At 50.7% G+C, this 12,971-nt stretch overlaps 1 protein-coding gene across 9 annotated transcripts in view; it reads right to left on the reverse strand.

Annotated features, from left to right (window-relative positions):
• Positions 1–12,971, reverse strand: part of TMEM63A (transmembrane protein 63A) — a 36,167-nt gene that overhangs the window by 2,537 nt on the left and 20,659 nt on the right. For 6 of the 9 annotated variants that reach the window (XM_012459792.3, XM_012459789.3, XM_064383562.1 and 3 more), the window contains 10 exons: positions 12,059–12,196; positions 10,579–10,732; positions 8,309–8,415; positions 8,053–8,139; positions 7,270–7,332; positions 5,034–5,196; positions 4,096–4,201; positions 1,845–2,012; positions 807–922; positions 414–476 (listed from right to left, as the gene is read on the reverse strand). In XM_012459792.3, the coding sequence (XP_012315215.2) occupies positions 414–476; positions 807–922; positions 1,845–2,012; positions 4,096–4,201; positions 5,034–5,196; positions 7,270–7,332; positions 8,053–8,139; positions 8,309–8,415; positions 10,579–10,732; positions 12,059–12,196 (1,165 nt within the window). Of the gene's footprint in view, positions 1–413; positions 477–806; positions 923–977; positions 2,013–4,095; positions 4,202–5,033; positions 5,197–7,269; positions 7,333–8,052; positions 8,140–8,308; positions 8,416–10,578; positions 10,733–12,058; positions 12,197–12,971 lie in introns of those variants that run through there. The other 3 variants (XM_064383564.1, XM_064383565.1, XR_010345091.1) reach the window with 3 other exon arrangements.

Below are 12,971 nucleotides of genomic sequence, written 5' to 3' on the forward strand. Positions count from 1 at the left end.
ACACCCTCTTGGAGCCTAGTGGAGGAACTCACACAGGCAGGTTCATCGCTGATGATAAAGCTTAATCAAACACTAGCACCTTACAATGTGCCTTCACTGACGCCCCAACTCACCAGGCATTAAATATGCAGAGGAAAGAGAGCAGGGAACTGAAACCAAGGGGGATGGGCACGAATCCAGACAAGACTCATTATCTCAACAGTTTCAAATATGCAGGTTAAAACACCCAGAGGGACTGGGATTCCTTCTCTGCCATTAATTCACAAATCTCCCTGCCATGTGATCTTAGCAAGAGATGATCAAAGCACATTTGCCGAGGCCCATCTGGCTGGGACTGTTAAAACCAGACAAGAAAAGGGCGACAATCTCATGGGCTGAAGGGCTCAGTGGGGTGAAGGGCACAGACGACTTACTGTGAACGGTGGGGGCATGTGGGCCTCTGCCTCACTTCCTTTGTCGCTTGTGGGCTCTTCTGTCTGCAGATAACAGCAAAAACTTGCAATGATAAACAAAACTGATCCCTGTGAACGAACACCCTCCAAACACACAGACTATTAACACCCAGAATAATAGTACCAGCTGGCACCAAGCTCCCCGGCAGCCCGAGAGAGGATGGGGTGGGGGAGTGCAGGGATGAGGGGAGGAAGGGAAGCTACACATGGCACCCAACCACCCACGCCTTTCCCACGGAGAAGCAGAATCTGGAGAAGGCTGCTGCTGTGTTGAGGGTGGGAGGGGTTGAGAGTGAGCCTGCCCCACCATCTCCTCCCAGGGCCTGTCCAGGCAGTGGGGACAGGGGACTTTACTTTGTAGTTCAGAGGGCTGAGGTGCTTGAAGCATCCAAAGCAGGTGTGAGCCAGGCAGACCAGGATGGTGAGCAGCACCACCAGGAAGGTGAACAGAGTGGCAGGGGCCTTCAGACCTGGGGACAGAGGGTGGCTAGCCTTGGGGGTGGGTGGGGAGGGGCTGCCACCTACCTTCACCCGGCTGAGGAAGGGCCACACCTGGTGCCGAAACTGCCCGTGACTTCTCCCTCAGGCAGAAAATCAAGGCAAAGTCTAACCCCCCGCCCCCACCCCTCAACTCTAGCAGCAAGGATGGTGTCTTCACAGCCAGGAGCACACAGAGGGACCCACTGAATGGCTGGCATCATCCCTGGTCAGATTTCAGGTACTGGGACACCAAGTCAATGGCAATTTGCCAGCCTTTTTGCTTGGGTCCATTCCCTCCAGTCTCCCGTGCCCTGGGCTAGGTAGGATGGACACTCCCACATCCCCAGTCTGACCGGGGCAGACATGTCTTTTCCCAGGAGTGTCAGTTTTCCCTCCTCCATGTCCCCACCTCTTCCATGCCAGGAGGTACAGGGAGCTGGGCCCATCCACCACCCACAAAGGGCAATGTGGATCAGCTTCCCCATCTCCTCTGGTTCAGTCCCTGCACAGCTGATAAAGGCAGTCTTCTCTCTAGGGATGCATGGGACAATTGACCAGGCCTTCACAAGGGTTACACCTGCACTTGGGCTAGCTTAGGAGCTAGGCTGTCAGCAACACACCCAGCCAGCCCTGACCCTGAGTATCATGTTTTGATTGGATGCCTAACCAGTCCTTACTCTGGGCACCACGTTCTGATTGGACACCTAACCAGCCCTCACTTTGGGCACCATATTCTGATTGGACACCTAGCCAACCCTCACTCTGGGCACCACGTTCTGATTGGACGCCTAACTAGCCCTTACTCTGCGCTCCACATTCTGACTAGATGCCAAACTGATGCATGAAAACTGGCTGGTGTGGATGCAGGGATGGGAGGCCAAAGGCTGGCCCCAGGTTGGAAGGGCTGCTCACCCAGGCGCAGGAAGGAAAAGAAGTAGAGCCAGAAGAGGCACAGGATGGGGGCCGCCAAGGCCTGGTTCACAGCAGCAAAGTGGATCTCCTTCTCCAGCTTGGCCGGGAGGTAGACGAAGTAGAGATTATGCCGGTCCACCATGTGCTTGAGCAGGATGTAGATGAGGCCTGCAGGGCATGGGGCTGTGAGCTGGAAACCTCACGGGGTCCCAGGGGCGCCTCTGCCCTCTTCCTCTTAGGGGCGGCTATTTTGCCAAGGAGCTAGGGCTGGCTCTACTACTTGAATACAAAATGAGGCACCCTGCACCTCTGGCTGCTAGTTTTTTCTCCTCCTACCTGCTTCCTCACTTCTCTGTGACCCCAAGGGCATTGCAGTGTCTGTGATCCTGTCCCCAAGGAACACTAACATTCCAGGATCGTCTTGGAAAGAGGCTGTTTCATAGTCAGATACCTGGCCTCAATTCCTCCCCAGCCCTTCCCATGCTGAGCCCCCGAGTATGTCGGTGCTCCCACACCCCCAGCCTTCTCCCACTCGGCTGACCCCCGCCCTCATCCGTCAACAGAGAATGAGGCCCAAGGGTCTTACCCCAGTGGTGGCAAAGAAGCATAGAGCAGGAACCACCAGAGGTGGGTGCTGCCTTTTCTTTTATGCCAGTTTTTTGTTGTTTGTTTTTGAGATGGAGTTTCGTTTTTGTTGCCCAGGCTGGAGTACAGTGGTGCAATCTTGGCTCACTGCACCCTCCACCTCCTGGGTTCAAGCGATTCTCCTGCCTCAGCCTCCCAAGTAGCTGGGATTACAGGCATCCATCACCAGGCCTGGCTAATTTTTTGTATTTTTAGTAGAAAGAGAGTTTCACCATGTTGGCCAGGCTGGTTTCGAACTCCTGACCTCAGGTGATCCACCTGCCTTGTCCTCCCCAAAGTGCTGGGATTACAGGCATGAGCCACCATGCCCAGCCATTTTTTTTGAGCTGGAGTTTTTACTTTTGCTGCCCAGGCTGGAGTGCAGTGGTGCAATCTTGGCTCACTGCAACCTCTGCCTCCTAGGTTCAAGTGATTTTCCTGCCTCAGCCTCTCAAGTAGCTGGGATTACAGGCGCCCACCATCACAGCTGACTAATTTTCATATTTTTAGTAGAGACGGGGTTTCACCATGTTGACCAGGCTGCTCTCAAACTCCTGACATCAGGTGATCCACTGCCTCGCCTTCCCAAAGTGCTGGGATTACAAGGGTGAGCTACTGTGCCCAGGCCCAGTTTCTTTTTGGAAAAATAAATTTTGTTTTGAAAGTGTTAATACTGTAGATTTTTAAAACTACACAAAAGCGTATACAGAGAAAACTAAAACAATCTCTCCCCCTCATCCTCAGCTATTACTGCCAACAGTCTCTTGGGTTTTCTGTTTTCTTCTAGAGTCTTTCATTCATCTGCCAGTTCCAGATGTTTTATTTCAGTGGCCAGGACCTTGGCCTTTAAAGTCAAATAGTCCTGAGTTCAAATTCTGGTTCTCCTGCTTACTAACAACATATGAAGTTCTTCATCTGTGAAGGGGGAGTAGAAACAGGACCTGCCTTGTAGGATGAGGTGAGAATTAAATGTGGTAACCCACGTGGAGGCAACCATCTGCCAGAGTGAAAGCAGCACAAGAGCTGTGATTGTGACTATGGCACTGTCTTACTTGCTGCTAAAGAAATCAACCATGAACGACGTGGTCAGCGGGCAGAGAACCTCAGACCAGAAGTACTGAGAGAGGTCCTAGCTGGGGCCAGTGGGAGGAATTCATTTAAAAATGAATGGGCTGGGCACTGTGGCTCATGCCTGTAATCCCAGCACTTTGGGAGGCCGAGGCAAGCGGATCACCTGAGGTCAGGGGTTCGAGACCAGCCAGGCCAACATGGTGAAACTCTGTCTCTACTAAAACTACAAAAAATTAGCCAGGCATGGTGGTGGGCACCTGTAATCCCAGCTACTCAGGAGGCTGAGGTGGGAGGTTGGCTTGAGCCTGGGAGGTGGGAGTTGCAGTGAGCCAAGGTCATGCCACTGTACTCCAGTCTGGGTGTCAGCATGAGGCCGTGTCTCAAAACAAAAAAAGAAAGAAATGAATGAAATTTGGTGTCATTGGGTCTTGGGCAGCTTGTGGTTCTTGTGACTATGGTTTTGGGAACATCGTAACGCCCTGGTGTTAGCTGTCTCTGAGAGGCTTGGTGCAATCAGCCGTCCACATACCCTGGGACAGGCTCCAGGGCCACTCACCAAATGGCGCAATGATGGGACAGGTGATGCTGTAGGCCATGATGACAGTGAAGACGCACAGCATCCATGCATACATGGCTCCAAACTCGTACTGGAAGGCCTGGTTCTGGGAGGAGGAGGTGGTGAGGAGCTTGCGGGCTTGTTCCACCTCAAACACCCTTTTGTGCTCTCCAAGTGGTGAGGGGAGAGCAGGGTGGAGGAGGACTTTGGAAATAGATACGTGGCTCCCCGCCTCCCGAGGTCCTTCCTATCCCTCCCAGCCGCCCCACTTCACTCAGTACACCCAGCCTTCCTGGTGTTTGCTAGTGCTCCCTTTGTTCCGATCCTGTCCACCCAACAGACGTTTGCGCCCCTGGAGCGAAGAGGTGGTCGGAGGATGAACTGTAAGTGACTCCTCGCGATTCCAGCCCTTCTAGGACGGGATCTGGGCCAGCTTACTTCATGCCTCTTTGAGATAGGGATACTAGCAGTGCCCAGCTCATACGGGGACTGAGGATGAGATGAAGGAATGCAACACTTCTCCCACGTTCCTCACACAGTGCCCACCGTGGCAGAGGAGAATAAAAGGGAATCCTTGAATAAATGCCACAAGCCAAAAATGCCTTTGACATCTGGGGTACGACTAAGAATTTACACAAATGGGTGCGCGTGGAAAAGGAGTCTGTTGGTTTGAGTTGTTTGTATGTGTGCAATCGAACTGTTTCAAATGCCAGAGTCCCAAGCTCTCTCCTCCAGCCTGTGAGCTAGAGCGGAGGCTGGAGGAGGCCACGCCTGAGTGGGCCTGGGTTTGAGAAACACTTAGCCCAGTGCCCGCCCTAGTGGGTGGCTGGGTAAATGCTATGCACTAGTGGGGGTAGTGGGGATGAGTGGACCTCAGGTCAGGGAAGGGGGACAGGGGAGGGAGTCAGAGGCACAGCCCTGGGCCCAGGGGAAGGCACCTGCTTGACATTCCTGCGGTCGGCAGCCGTCTTGGCCACGATCATGCGGAAGGTGTAGAGGATGAGGCCCGGCAGCCGCAGCAGCTCCATGCCATTGCCGATGAAGGCTGAGGCGATGACATAGTTCACAAAGAAGGCGCCCTGGTCCGGCAGGAAGACGCACCTGGGGGAACCGGGGCCCAGGTCTGTGAGCTGAGAGCCGCTCTTGGAGGGAGAGTAGGGGCCCCTAGGCTGGGCAGGAGCAGAAAGCCCCTGGGAGGGCCCAAGACTCTTCCCTTCATTCAGCACATATTTGGGAACCCTTCTAGGCACTGAGAACAGAACAGTGCCCCAGCCCTCACCCACTCCCTTGAAGTTCACATTCTAGCTGGGGGCACAAACAAGCAAACACACACATATTCCATATGCCGGGGTGGCGAGCGCTGCAGAGGAAATAAAGCAGGGAGGGTTTCTACATTACACAGGGGTCGGAGGAGCCTTTCTTACTAGGTGATATTTGTGCAGAGATGTGAAGGAAGTGAGGAAGCAAGTCATCCCAAAACCTGGGAAGACAAGATTCCAGGAAAAGGGAATAACATATAAGTCGATGTAAGTCGCCTGAAGAGGCTCGGTGGCACATCCAGGAAGAACAAAAGGGCAGGTGGGGCAGGACAGCAGGGGGCTGGGGGAGGCAGGAGACATGGCTGAAAGGGGCTGGGGCCCGGCTCAGGGCAAGGGATCTGTTCCGATGGGGTCAGGGAGACAACACAGATGGTTGCTGTGTCATCCCCATACGGGATGAGGGTGGTTGTGATGGAGGTGGTGAGATTCTGGATCTACTTGAGAGAGAGAGCGGTCAGGATTTGCTGATAGGCTGGGTGTGGCATGGGAGGGATAGAAAGGAAACAAGGTGAACCTCAAGGTTTTTGCCAAAACAATTGGAAAAACATCATGGAATGGGGAAAGTTGTAGAGCAGCAGATCTGGGGGTAAAAGTCAGGAGTCTGGTTTTGGCAGGTAACATCTGTGGGACCCCAGGCAAACTCCAAGTGGAGTTTCAGGTGGGCAGCTGGGTTATCAGCCCGGAGGTACAGGCTAGAGACATAAATGTGGATGTTGTCCATATCAGTTAATTCAGGAGCAGTCTCATGGCATGGAAGCCGTGGGTTCAGCTGAGGTCACCTAGAGAGGTGTGGACCCAGAACTGGGGGCTGAGCCTTCAGGCAGCCAAAATCTAGAGTTGGGGAGATGGGAAAGCACCCACCAAGGAGGCTGAGAAGAAGACGCCGCGGGATGAGAGAGCCAAGGCAGAGCTTCGAGGAGGGAGGCTCGGAAAAATGTGTCAGATGTGGCTGACAGACCACAGAAGATGAGGACTGAGGTGGTCACTGGATTTGTCTATCTAAAAGTCACTGTCAACCTAGACAATTGCTGGCTGTATGTATGTGTGTCTATCACAGCCGCCAGCTCCCAAATCATCAGCTTACTCAGCAAGAACTCATTTAAAACAATTCACCCCATCCTTACAGGTAAGCACATTCTTTTAGGAAAGTCAGGCCAAGCTTTGGGCCTATATTAAGACCTAACATATAGTCTGTAGGGGCTGGGGTTGAATCCCAGCTCTGTTCCTTAACTGGCTGGGTAAACTTGGACAAGTTATTCAACAGCTCCAAACCTCAGTCTTCTCATCTATAAAATGGAGAGAATACTAGTATCTTCCTCATGGCTCGTTGTAAAGATTCAGTGAGAAAAAGATGCATCAAGCATTTGGCATACTCCCTTCTTAAACAATAGCTATTACTATTAAGTGGGCATGGTATAAAATACATCAGGAATAAGTTTAATTCTATTGTGGCAAAAATAATCCCCAGAGCCCAGAGGCATCCTGATTGCCATGTGTAATTATTATTCTCCTTTCCCCACTCCCTGGCACCACTGAGACCCAGCAATTCCTTCTCCCCATGTGACTATGTCTCAGTTAAGTTTCAAAGAATGAATGAGATAGCTGCTAATTGAGTTCTGGCCTAAAAAATTAACCACATTTCTGCAAGTATAGCACAAAGTGGGTCAGCTCCCACGGTGTCTACCAGGAACCTGGCAGGGTGGTGGTGAGGCCCCGAGCGCTGCTGTCTGGGGGAGGCAGAGGCCTGTTCGGAAGCATAGACTACGACTGCCCCCTCCCGTCCCACTGCAGCCCCAGCCCCTGTGGGACTTTCACCCAGGGCCATGGTTCCACAACTCAACTTGGCAATACTCACTCCAACCTGATGGAGGTCTCCGAGGAAGTTTTGTCAAAGAGCCACCGGAAGAAAAAATCTAGACTGAAAAACAAAGGAATCCCCTAAGAGTTTATTTCCAGCATTCCATGTCGTCACTACACAGGCTTTCACTTTTGCTCTAAAAACAGGCCAAAACTTGAGATCGACTTTTGTTCTCAGTGACTCCGGTTACTACGGCATGACCTGTCACGGTCTGCTTTAACAGAAACTTCCTTCCTTGAGATAAACAAAGCCATGACGAGACCCTCCCTAAGTGGAAGGTCCTTGATAAGTTTCATTTTCTTTTCTTTCTTTTTTTTTTTTTATTTTGTAGAGATGGGGTTTTACCATATTGCCCAGGCTGGAACTCCTGGGCTCAAGCAATCTGCCCACCTCTGCCTCCCAAAATGCAAGGATTATAGGCATAAGCCACCATGCCTAGCCACGAAATTTCCAAGCTTTTTCTTTTCTTTTCCTTTTTTTTTTTTTTGACACAGAGTCTTATGCCTGTAATCCCAGCACTTGGGAGGCTGAAGTGGGTGGATCACCTGACGTCAGGAGTTCAAGACCAGCCTGACCAACATGGTGTTTTCTTTTTTAAAGAATAATCATCATATTGCCAGAAGAATCAGTGACCAGCCCCACTGTATGCCAAGTGGCTGCGACAGGCTTAGATATTGTTAGAGGTTTGCTTCTGCTACCAAACCATTTTCATTCTCCTAGAGACAATGCTCTCCTGATGTGACTGATTCTGAATTTAGAGGAGGTGGTGGCAGCATATACCTGGTGAGACCCAGGGAGGGCAGGATCAGCACCATGAAGATCAAGAATATGTAGACTTTGGTCATCATGATCTGGTTTTCCCCCGACCTGCAGGAAGTCAAAGGTGAGCACTTGCAGTCCCCAAATGCTCCAGGTACCCCCAGTGAGGCCTCTGCCATGTGCCCATTGCCTGAGCAGCTGGGGGAAGGGTGTGGACAAGGGAGCGATCAGAGACATTCTTCTTAGGGGCAGGGCCTCGGGGCTCCCGGGCACTCACTTGGTCCAGTGGGACTCCAGCAGTGTAGAGTAGTAGACGATGGAGGGGAGCAGAGCCGAGAAGGACCACAGCAGGAGAGTGGGGAAGAACTGGCTGATGATCGGGTTCTAGGAGAAAAGTCCACGGCAGAGAGAGTCACAGGGGCCGTGGCCCACATCGCTCTGAGGCCATGACCTGTTAACATGGTCACTCAGGGGACTCCCAGGGTAGAAGTCTGTCACCTCTGACCCCAGAACCGACACTATGCCAGGTACAGAGTTGGTACCATAAATGTTGGCTGAATAATCAGTAACAGCACCTTATATTTGTATAGCTCCTCACAGCACAGCAAAGAAAGCAATTTCACATACAACTAAACTCCACTTATCTGACTAACCAGACTAAATAACCTTCTCTGTTCCCTATACAAAACCAATGACTGATCCCACGGGAAGATTGAAGACTGAAGGCCTGGAGTCCTGGCGGGGGGTGAAGGGGGCGCTGCGCCTGCCTGCCTGCCTGCCTGCCTGCCTGCCTGCCTGCTCAGCTCCCACTGGTCCAGCTGCAGCATATCAGGGCTCCACTGTGTGTGTCCACGAGTCTGCTCTTTGTTACTGTGATTACATGATCTGATTGACTTATTACTTTCACTGATTAGATGAACATAAAAATAGAAATTTTCTTTGAAAACTAAGTTGGGGCCGGGCGCGGTGGCTCACGCCTGTAATCCCAGCACTTTGGGAGGCCGAGGCGGGTGGATCACGAGGTCAAGAGACCGAGACCATCCTGGTCAACATGGTGAAACCCCGTCTGTACTAAAAAAAATACAAAAAATTAGCTGGGCATGGTGGTGCGTGCCTGTAATCCCAGCTACTCAGGAGGCTGAGGCAGGAGAATTGCTTGAACCCAGGAGGCGGAGGTTGCGGTGAGCCGAGATCGCGCCATTGCACTCCAGCCTGGGTAACAAGAGTGAAACTCCGTCTCAAAAAAAAAAAAAAAAAAAAAAAAAACTAAGTTGGATACTTTGGCAGACTTGATAAAGGTCAATTTCTAAAAAAAGATGCTGTTAATTAGATAAGAGTAAATTAACAATAAAAGATCAAGGGATATGAGATCTAGGAAGTTTCTATATTCAGAATGGCTCTGCAAGTATCTAAATTCTTCCTTTGCTTTAAAGAAGCCAACACTGGAACCACAAAACAATGAAATAAGGGTGTGGTTTATGTAAAATAGACAAAGGGAGCTCTTTTCAGCAGATTCATCCTCAAAAGAATAGGCCAGACCCTCTATTAAAAGATTGGCAAAGGAATGCATATTTATAACACCTGCTTTAAATCTTAAACAAAACTGCTGAATTTAGAGTGAATTTAGGTAGTTTAAAACATTCTATGGAGTCAGATAAGAGCTTCAACCACACATCAGTTCATTGATTATCAGACAACAACCTCATGTGCTGTGTAATAGGGCAGGTGTTTTAACTTCAGTTCTTGGATGAAAAACTGAGGCTCAGAATTCATCAGATAGGGAATGGCAAAGTGAGGGCAAGGAGGCCCTCCTGCCCAGTGTGCTTTCCCAGAGAATGATTAACCACATGCAAAGTGAAATTTAAAAAGAAGACATTTAGGGAGATGGTTTGGCAAAGCTGCTTATGAGAACCCAGTATCTTTTTGAGTAGATGCCAGTTGAGGGCGTGTTTAACTGTTATCTCATTGTTTCATCTAAGATTTTTGAAAATAATTTATAACCTATGCAGAATAAATAGTTTTATAACAAGGTCATTAGCAACTAAAATGTAAAGGAAATAATTTGTGATCCTGCCACCCTAATCAATGAAGCTCTTTTCATTCCTTCCTGTCCCCTCCCGGTAGTGTCCATGATAGAGATGCCCCACTGGCACATCCCTGCTTCTTCAGGAGCCCTGCATGGGAGCCACAAAGTCTGCACAATTTTTAACGGATGCTTAACATTCCACCAACTTGAATATACCTCATTCAACTCAAATATCTCCACCATTGTTTAAAGTCTATTAAAATATGTACGCGTGTGTGTATATATCTCTGTGTGTGTGTGTACATATATATATATGTGTATATATATATGGCATTATGATATAGACATTGTAATAAATGTGTCAATGCCTGCTTAGAGGTTAAAAGCAAGGATGAGAACTGAGCAACTTGACCCCCTGGTTCCCCACACACATCCCACTCCTGTCCCCACTTCCTTCCCCACCCACCAAGCCTTCTTCTCACCAGCCCTCCTGGGAGGGGCCTTGCAGAACAGTTACTCACATTCAGCGCATGGATGGGTTTGGTGACATTGAACTTGTCCATGGTGGACAGGATGATGGAGGGTGTGGTCAGGAAAAACAGCCCCAGGAAGAGGGTGAAGTTGATGCCCAGCCACTGTAGCCACCAGCGGAGGCCCTGGATAGAGAGGTTCTTCCTGCAGGGGGAGAGAGGACACAGGTCCTGAGGCTTATCTCCCAGTGCTTATGGCTTAGGTAGATCAGAAGGTCAGATTTAGGTAGACCAAGAGACTAGCCTGGGGGCAAGTTCTCCACACTGACCTTCAGCTACAGAAAGGCTAAATCTTAGGTCCCTGTGAGCTCAGAGGGAACAAAGGCTATTCTCTCAGATGTGGTTCACCAGCTAGAGTCTGGGGGCCAGAACCTACCTAAAGAGATGGCATGGGCACCCAAGCAGACCAAACAAGGCTCCAGCATGGCACTTATTTTTTCTTTTTTGGAGACAGAGTCTGGCTAAGTCACCCAGGCTAGAGTGCAGTGGTGTGATCTCAGCTCACTGTAAATTCTGCCTCCCAGGTTCAAGCAATTCTCCTGCCTCAGCCTCCCATGTAGCTGGGATTACAGGCAACAGGCACCATGCCTAGCTAATTTTTTTTGCATTTTTAATAGAGACAGGGTTTTACCATGTTGCCCAGGGTAGTCTTGAACTCCTGAGCTCAGGCAAACCGCCTTGCTCAGCCTCTCAAAGTGCTAGGATTACAAGTGTGAGCTTGGCATTTCTTAGACACATCTGCAATGCTTTGTGACTAACAACACATTCTTCCCAAGGGGGCTGTGGTGCAGGGAGGAGGAAGGCAGGGACAAAGGATTGAAGGCACAGCTGCAAGGAGCTGAGGCAGGGCGGGACAGGCAGCACGCTGGGTGCCCTTACGCTTAACACAGTGCTGGAGGCTCACCATGGCCCCCGTGGACACAGCTCAGCTCACCAGCATGGCTCCAGGCTGACACTGGACCTAAATAAGTCTCTGCACAAGCCACATGCGGCAATTGAACATTTGAAATGTGGCTAGTGTGAATTGAGAGGTGCTAGAACTGTAAAATACACACCATATTTTGAAGACTAAGTGTGAAAAAGAGAATGTAAAACATGTCACATTTTTCAAAAATTGACTGCATGTTGAAATAACAGTTTGGATATATTGGGCGAGATAAATTATTAAAACTAATTCCAACTGTTTCTTTTTACTGTTTTAGCATGGCCAGTAGGAAACTTAAAATTACATGCAGAGGTGGCATTATATTTCTGCTGGATGGCACCTGAATGCCAGGGAGGAACCCTGGCAGGAAGTGCTGGGCAGACACCCCAGCTGGGCCACATTGAGCACATCATGGCATCACGGCCCAGAGAGTTGCAGATGTGTGAGCTCCACTGACTGCCAGGTCACACCTGTGCTCCAGGTGACAGGCAGCTCCCACCAGGAACCCAGGCCTCCCTCCCATGTCTCCCTGGTCTAGGAGCTCACCAGCAGATGTCCTCAGGATCAGCAGCGAAGGTGACTGTCCACTTGGAGGTACAGAGCTCTCTGCTATGGGAGGACGGCTGGGGCTCACCTTTGCACTGAAGGCTCTGACACTTGCAGGCGTTGAAATCTTTCAGGATGCTGCCAGGAAATGTAGAAACAGCCAGGCCCAGGCTACTCCGGTGACCACGCAACATGTGGCAAGTGGGGACTGAGTAGGAGTGGGAGGCAGTGGCACAGGACCTTTGCTTTGTTGTCATTAGTGTATTATAAGTAATGCTATGTAACAGGCACCATGCTAGCACACTGTGTGGAGAATTTTGTTTTATCCTCACACCACCCAGCAAGAAAGGGAGTACTATTCCCATTTTACAGATAAGGAAACTGAAGGCAGCACACCCCAACACACTGCTCTTCCACAGGGCCACCCCCCTCCACCCTGCCTGTTAAGCTGGAGCTCTGATCCAATGCTACTGCCAGGCCAGTGGCTCACCTTTTCTTTCTGTCACTTCTTCCCCAGGCCCAAGGGTAGCGTTAGACCACATTACACACTGCCTGTTCCCGAACTTCCCTCCTCAGGGCTCCCACCTCGACCCTCACCATCTCAACAGATCACAGGCTTTCCTCCTTTAGCCTCCCATAAGGAGCCCAGCAGCCCCCCTCCTGCCTCAGATGCCTTCCCCTTTCCTCCTGCCCTAGTGTCTGCAGGAAGTCCTGCGTGAGTTCATCCTTAGGGTCACAATGCCGGGGGACAGGTGAGGCAGGGGGAGGGGCAGTGGCTGGACCATCTCCTTTCTGCACCCCTCTTCTGACCCACCCCCTGCTGCTCCTAAGGCGAGATGACACAGAGATCCCAGGCATGAGAGCCCAGAGCCCCATGCCAAGGGCCACTGTGAAAAGCCACTCCCCAGGCCAA

Source organism: Aotus nancymaae, unplaced genomic scaffold (genome assembly GCF_030222135.1).
Source record: "Aotus nancymaae isolate 86718 unplaced genomic scaffold, 86718_ANA_hifiasm-v0.15.2.pri h1tg000032l_0, whole genome shotgun sequence".
In the NCBI taxonomy this organism is placed as follows: Eukaryota; Metazoa; Chordata; class Mammalia; order Primates; family Aotidae; genus Aotus; species Aotus nancymaae.